The 8,274-nt window shown below is 37.6% G+C and overlaps 1 protein-coding gene across 1 annotated transcript in view; it reads left to right on the top strand.

The window, feature by feature from the left end:
• Window positions 1–336: 336 nt before the first annotated feature.
• Window positions 337–8,274, top strand: part of LOC124949836 — a 28,405-nt gene continuing 20,467 nt past the window's right edge. The window contains exon 1 of the mRNA XM_047495567.1: window positions 337–998. Within this exon, the coding sequence (XP_047351523.1) occupies window positions 894–998 (105 nt within the window). The 5' untranslated portion in view covers window positions 337–893. The remainder of the gene's footprint in view (window positions 999–8,274) is intronic.

The following is an 8,274-nucleotide window of genomic DNA, read 5'->3' as shown; positions in this document are numbered from 1 at the left end:
GAAGAAAAAGAAGAAGAAGAAGAAGAAGTTTTCGAGGGAAAAGGAGCAAATAAAATGTCGAGAATGTCGAAGTAGCAGGATCGTCGTCGTCGTCGTCGTCGCGTCGTGGAAGGAAGAAGAGGAGGAAGAAGAAGAAGAAGAAGAAGAAGAAGAAGAGGAAGAAGAGAAGGACAGTACTCTCGTTCTCTCTTTCCCTCTCTTTCTCTCTCTCTCTCTCTCTCTCTCTCTCTCTCTCTCTCTTCTACAATCCATATATATACATATATATAGAGGAGGCAGCACACCCTCCTTCTATCCCCTCCAGCAGTCGACGGTATTCTACCTCCTTCCTCCACTCCGTCGTACTATTCGAAATCGCACGTAAGGCCCCGCTGCCCGACTGACCGTCCTCGCTACCTTTACTCCGGCCTGCGCGTTCTTCGGGAACGTTTGTGCCGTTCCTCTTCCGAGCGCGCGCTCCCTCCAGTAAGCTCTCGCACGTCGATCGACGAGGATCGAGGAAGAATAGTAGAAAAGATACATTGGTGTGCAAAACGTGTTATACGAGGATAATTGCTCTTTTTTTTATTTTTTTTTTTTTTCGTTGAAAACGCATAAACGTGCTTAATAATAATTATTCATTACGTAAATAATTTTTTAATAGCCAAGAGAGTAATAAATACGTTGCATTATCAAGAAGAAAGAAAGAAAGATTAGGATATAGATCGACGTTAAAAAAATATAAACGTTCTCTTTTAAATTCATTAGGGAACGTTGAAATTAATTTGTCGTTTTCAATTTTCAAACACGGACCTGGATAGATCGGATAACAAACGTAGTTGTCGGTGGAAAAGAGAGTTACTTTTTTTTTTTTTTTTGGTTATTAAGAAAAGGGATCAAGCGAGTTCAGTGATATGGCACAGCTGATAAGCGTCAAACTTTCCCGCTTCGATGGATCACCCTGGGGATTTCGTCTTCAAGGTGGCAAGGATTTCGGCACTCCATTGATCGTACAGAAGGTATGTGCGTCTTATTTTTCTTTTTTTCCTTCTTCTTCTTCTTTTTTTACTCATGCATGTTTAGGTACAATCAACGAGTTTGCAAGATATCCAACTTATATATATATACTTTGTTAGGATCGAAGGCGTGTCGATGCATAGAAGATTAAACGATTAAAATTTATAGCGCGTGGAAGGCTCAATTAACGGCAAGCAATTTACATTTACTCAGGCTACCGTATCTAGGATAGACACGATCGTATTCGTATCTTGGAAAATCCGGTTGTAGACAAAATTATCCTCGTGGATATGGAAAGTCGAACGACACCGTGATCTCGACTGGCGCCTAGTTTTTTTCATTTCTCGATCAAGGACCGTTCGATCACGATTTAACCGATCGTTTTTAACTTTGAGATCGACTTTCGACGAACGGTCAGATCGAATTATTTCTTGGATAGATTATCGACTATATATATATATATAAGAAATATATATATATATATATATATATTTCTTTCGTCATATCAACGATTAGTTAGAAATCATATCGTTTCTTGGTATCATCGTCGTCATTAGTAAAGATATACGTTGCGCATAGCTTACTCGTAATACGTGCATTCTTCTAAATTGTTTGATAATCGAAAGTCACGACCATGAGCTAATGTCGTATTTGTTTGTCTCTACTCTTCGCCGACGAGTCCATAAAGTTGACGATGGTATTACGTAAGGCCGAGGAAGCAAACGCCAAATTATTTCACGCGCATCGGTAGAAATCTTTGCCAACTACGCGCGAAACGCTCGGCTCGTCGCAACCGTCGTGTTTTGGCGATGAAGCGAGTTGGTAATACGAGAAGCTTTTGGCCGATGTTCGAATGACGAGGGGGATGCTCCTACGAGTATCGGACTTTCTTCTGTCGTCGAGATCGTACTAAAGATCATCGCGATGATCATTGTAGAAATCACCATTGAGAACGATCATCGTCGACAGATTAGAATGAACGATCGTTTCAGTTTAACTACTTTAATACAAATTCGTAATAAAGAAAATCTCGTTTGCTTGACAGAGTTGATTCCAACAAATAATTAACGTCCTTTCCTGTCATTCATATAAAATCAGATTGCTTTGAATAGTCGATCGGGAGTAAAGACATTTTCTTTGTAATCGACGTTACGAACTTGGCCTTCTTCTTACGGTGCTCCGTTTATTTTACGATCCCGCAAATACGGCCGTCTACCCGCGCCCTCGGGCTTTCTTGGAAAGGAGAGAGAAATATGAGTGCGATGTAAGGTTTGCGTTTGAAACACCCACTCTCAGAGGATACTATACTCGACAAATTTTATCTTTCTTTTTCGATTCGTCCTTATTGATCGATTAAATAAAGAATAAAAGGCTGTCAAGGAAATAATATTTATTTTGTAGTTCTTAACGAAAACTCGACAAACCGGTTGATCTTTTTATTTTTTCTTTTTCTTTATTTTTTGTTTTGGTTTGTTTTGTTTTTGTTTTCTTTCTGTCGTTTTTCTTTTCTTCTCTCGCAAATTTATACCTATGTTATTTAGATGGAATTAAAAAGAAAAGAGAAAACGGTGTAAAGGGACGATTTGCAAATGACGGAAGTAAAGAGAGAGAAAGTCCAAGTCACTTAGCGTCAGAGTAAGGAAACGTAAGGGAGATGGTGGAAGGGTGTCGAGGGAGAGAGAGAGAGAGAGAGAGAGAGATAGAGATAGAGAGAGAGAGAGAGAGAGAGAGAGAGAGAGAACGGCGCGTCGCTGGTAATCCGAGGCAAATTATTTGGGCGTTCTATTTCTAGAAGGTGCCTTTGCGAAACTCGCAAGCCGGGTCGAGCCCCGCTCAAGACGAAGACGACGCCGTCGACGTCGACGACTCTTAGCATGATGTGATTTCTCTCTATCTCTAACTCTATCTCTATCTCTGTTTCTCTCTTATTTATCTCTCCGCGGAAGTAAATACTTCGAGAGTCTTGGAACTCTCATTTCCCAAGAGAGACTTTTCCTAGATCGTGTATATTCTATTCTTCGAATTGTTAGAAGAAATGACGTTCGAGATGGCTAATCCATCGTTCAAGATTGCAATCTCGGTATAATATCGTCACGTGTTCGATCCGAGATGAAGCTAGTTTCGAGTCCAAGATGAAGTTCTAATAGACGCCTTCTGACATTTATCTCTGACAAGCGCAGGAAGTTTACGGGCGCTCGTCTACATTGTAGATTCTAAAACGGATGCTGCTGCAAAGTATCGAACATGCCTACGTACGTATCTATACATATATACATATGTATATATATGTATATGTATTAAACGAGTACTAATCTAATTTTCCAATTGGTTTTATAAACGTCGTTAAAAACAAAAAAAAATCATTGACAATCGGCCGATCTTTTTATTTGTTGCTTTGAAAAATACAAAAGTTACGTATGGTCAATTTATAATCCCAAGGCCGTATCGCGATAAACAAAGGCTCTTATCGTAACTATAAGAGGCGGAAGACTCTACCGCTTACTACTTTTTAGTTAATAAGCCTAAAAGCATAAGTAAATATAGAATTAAGTAAATATATGAACAGATGCGGACAAAGTAGCGAAATAAGAATAGATAAACGATAACGAAGATAAGATTTAGAGAGGAAATTTATCTTTTTCTCTTTATCGTATCGATTAGCTAGACTTTTTTTCTTCTCTTATTCTTTCTTTCTTTTTCTTTTCTTTTCTTTTTTCTCTCAGAAAAAATCGCACCCAAAATAGATGTAAAATTAATGAAGAGTTTTCTAGTCTTTTCCATTCGTCTAATTACAAACGAGTTTTCGTGATTACGCTAGGCATGATATAGTCGGCGTAACGTGGGCGCTTAGCATGTTATGCGATATTTCATTTGGGGACGATGCACGTGCATAGAATGTGCGCTATCGCATCGAGGAAGGACTCACAGCGAATTCCATCGCTCGATTGCGGCCTCGTCCATTTGATAACGTCGCCTTTTCCTCGCTCGTAACTTTGTAGCTTTGAGTAGAAAAGTAATGTATGCAATCATTATTTCGACCGATTCATGCTTGGATTATTAAAACTTTCAAAATAATTTAAAGATAAAAAAATAATTTGTTAATCGTTATAATTATTTTGATAATCGTAATTTTATTCAAAGAAATTCTACAAAATAGGCATCAGACCAGGAAGAATTCCGTTCACGAGAACGCACTTGACATTACACAGCTTTCGTGTCTTGGATCAAAATTACGCAATGAAAAAGAAAGAAAGAGAGAAAGAGAGAGAGAGAGAGAGAGAGAGAGAGAGAGAGAGAGAGAGAGAAAAGAGAGAGCGAGTAAGAAATGGCGCCAAGTTTAAATGCTCAAATCGTTCAAGAAACAAGGAACGATCTTCCTCGACGTGCCAAAAGAGCTTTCAGCTTACAAAATCGAAAATATCAGATAAGATACTAGAATTTTTCTTCTTACGATCTTGTTTGGAAAGACGATCAGAGAAATGTGAGGCAATTTTATCTCGAAATACGAGTTCCTTCCGATAAAGGTTAATACACGAATGTGGTAACAGCTGGTAAGCTGCCAACACGTGGGTGGTTTAACGCAAATATCGCGTTTATACTGAGTCTAGTTAACATTGCGCTCCTTACTTCGGACAAGGAATATCCTCAGGAAGGTGCTGGAATCTCGATTGAAATGGACGATATTTTTACGACGAATAATTCAAAATTGAAATTTGTTCCTTTTCTTGGAAATATTTTTCATATTTTTCAAATCGTTCCCATTAGAATGTTCCATATATATATGTCTTTAGAAACGATACTAACAACAAACGTATCACTTCGTTTAGTATTACTTTTACGCTTTTTTCTTAATCGATTCTCACGAATATTCTCATCTTTATTGTTACCATTTATGTTCTTTTTTATTTATTTTTTTAATAAATTATTCCCTTCGTGTTCATAATCATAATTAAATGTTTTTTCATCGAGAGAAATATCAGAGAAACAAGTTCGACGAAATATCAGCAGACGATCGAAAGATGCCGGCTGCGTGCATTTGCGTCGATTCGCTCATCGATACAAAAGGAAGAGAAGAAAGACACGTTTCTAGACGAGAGCGTGAGTTTATTTCGGATCGTACTCGGATTTCTCGTCTCCCTTTTTCTCTCTCTCTCTCTCTCTCGCTCTCCCTGACATCAAGGAATCTGCTTGTCATTCCTCCATATAGCTTCGAATAAATGTTTCGTTCGATAAGTAAATTCAAGTTTCGTCGAGGATGTCAACGAGCTATCGAGAGCTCAATAGCTTCTCGTTATTTGTGAAAATCGTAGAAAATGAAAGGAACGATCATATATATCTAAGAGTTTCCTAGAAAGCGTGGCTATCATGAATTAACTATTCTTTTATCGTGAATTATTTCGAAATCCATTTCGAATCGTTTTTCCAATCTCTTTTCTCGCAATAATAATTTTCATTATTAAATTTTTTGAAATAACATACTTTAGAAATTTCTTATCGGTATTTTTTAAACGCTAATTACGTATCTACTACCATGGCCGATATATTTTGATAGCGTTTAACGAACATATTTTGTGTGTCGGCCGATTGACGTTTTAATAGAAGAAAAAGAATATTCGACCGTGAATCAGAAGACTTGGCGGCTGTCATGGGTCAGGTGACGTTTCGTTCTGAGCGTTGAAAAATCTCTTCACCGAAGAGAAATCGAAAGAAGGAAGAACTGAAAAAGAAAAAGAGAGATAAAGACAGAGAGAGAGAGAGAGAGAGAAAGAAAGAGAGAAAGAGAAAGAGAGAGAGAGAGAGAAAAAAGTCCGTGAAACGTGGGTGTTTTGGCTCAAGCCTCCTGGAGTGGCAAAACGTTGCGCGTTATACAGAGGATTACGAGAGGCTGCTCGCTTGCACACGGTACGAAAATGCATGAGTCGATCGAGACGTTTAAGTGAATCATTCTTACCGTTCGATCAGTACATTTTTTACCAAAGAATCTCACATTATATTATTATCTTTTCTTTATCAAGTTTGATAACTTTGATAAATAGTTATATTACGATCGGCGATTCTTACCTTCTATTTTGTACGTTTATTATTATTTTTTTTTCTTTCTTTCTTCTTTTTTTTTTTTTTAACATACTATATAGTACTTTGCAATTTCGTACGAAAACTTTACCCTTCTCGCGACAATTCTTCTTCTTCATCATCATCTTCGAGTTCTGGTAGTTCGATCGTTTTCTCTTCGCTCGCGGCAAAGAGTGAGAGTGAGTGAGTGAGTGAGTGAGTAAGAGAAAGAGAGAGGACGAAGCTGCGGAGGCTGAGAGGAAGCCCGGTTCGTGGATATTAATAGAGGCCGAGGCCCGCTGCCGGACGCCACCGAGCTTACTCCCGTGGATATAAAAATATCGCTTTTATTTCTCACCGCGTGTCTTCTCGAGTCTCGTCGTCTTTTTTTTTCCAATCTTCCACCCACCTTCTACTCTTTGCCACGTGAGATACCGTATCGTGTCGTTCCCTTGAATTTTTCTCAAAGAGACACGACAATTTATTAACTATTTTCTTCCGGAATCGTTTTGCTTTTTATACATTGTCATGTTTTGTTTTTTATTTCTTTTTTTTGATTTTTCACTTTTCATTTTTTATTTCTTGAACAAATATAAAAGATCGTCCTGTCTTGAAACAAAAAAAAAATATATATATATATATATATATATATATCAAATTGCAAAGATATATCGAGATCGATAAAAAGTCGAACGGATTGTAAGTGAAATTTTATCTCGTTTACGAGGATTGGATTTAGGAGCGCCTGTCGTAAATGCCGATTCGATTTCGGGAATGAGAGAGGGAGTGGAAGAGAGGAAGAGAGAGAGAGAGAGAGAGAGAGGGATAGATTTGTGGGAAATTTGCCAGAAGACGAGGGAGCAGGTATCGTTCTTTTCTCGTTTGTTTGCAGAGTGTTGGATCATGATTACGTTGTCGCGATTAGATCAGAATAACGATGCTTTGGAAGTATAGCGACGTAATGCCGTTAAAATTAAGGAAACGGCCGGGAAAAAAATATCTATATTCTCGGATTTGTGATCTCGTTATTTTATTTTACGAACTACGTACGTATTACTTTACGTACGTATTATCGTATTTCATTGATTTTCTAAATAAGAAAAAGATAATATTTTTATTTCATTAATTTTCGCTCGAGGAGCATTTAACGATGGTGAATCACGTTTTGTTAACTCTAGTTTGGAAGTAAATATTTCTAAATTCTTCCTCTTCGTCTTCCGATGGTGGGAACGGATAGCTAAAGCTTATGTACTATACATACATATATATATATATATATATATATATATATATATATACATACATATATCTACATATCTATGCATATACGAAGAAATTGAAGCGTGTACTTTTACAAGAGTGCACAATATCGTATCGGCATTCCAATCGAAAGAAATTGAATTACACTGATCTTCGTAAAAAAAAAAAAAAAAAAAAGAAGGAAAAGAAAAAGAAGAAGAAAAAAAATAGAGTAAAAAAAGAAAAGGAATAAATAGAAGAAAAGAAAGAAATGACCATCGATTCTTCTTCGTAATTTTATGTTTAAGAATCGTTAAACTGGTGAATAAAAATACAGGTTGCTCTTTTAGAGTAACATTGAACATTCTTTTGAGGCAACATCATCGATGTTCAATGCAGTTCCATGTAAAGCGATTCTTCCAACGTGCATGTGTGGTGGCACGTATATGAGGGAACAAAACACATAGGCGGATACTCGAACGTGTATATTATTGTAGTCCATAGCACGAACGGTGTGCGGTTTGTTTGAAAAGATAAGACCCGGTCAGACGTAGACCGATAATTTTGACCTGACGTCATTGTCTATTTCTTCTTCTGTCTCCGAGATCACGTTGAACGGGTAGCCATTGCAATTTTCGCAAAAACAGGAAGTCCATCTTGATACGTTCGACTCTATTCAACCGCAAAATACGAGTGGTCTAAAACTTTCTAAAAACACATGTCGAACCGAGGGTATTAAAATATCTTGTCTGTAATAAAAATCATCCTTTCTCGTTCTATGGTTATACGAAACGTCAAACGCTATCTCAAGAGCCTTTTTAATAACAACTTTGAAAATATTAATGAGTCCTTGGCCGGTGTAACTAGCGGCAAGAGGGCCTCCCTTACTGCTCTCTCATTAGTGTCAGATTCCGTTCTGCTCTACAAATCATCGTAAAATTCTCCGACTGCGAAGCAACTAACAACAGAATTTTATTCCCGGTGGGA

Source organism: Vespa velutina, chromosome 6 (genome assembly GCF_912470025.1).
Source record: "Vespa velutina chromosome 6, iVesVel2.1, whole genome shotgun sequence".
In the NCBI taxonomy this organism is placed as follows: domain Eukaryota; kingdom Metazoa; phylum Arthropoda; class Insecta; order Hymenoptera; family Vespidae; genus Vespa; species Vespa velutina.
The sequence above is the reverse complement of the archived record's forward strand: the minus strand, read 5'-3'. Positions and strand labels throughout refer to the sequence as shown.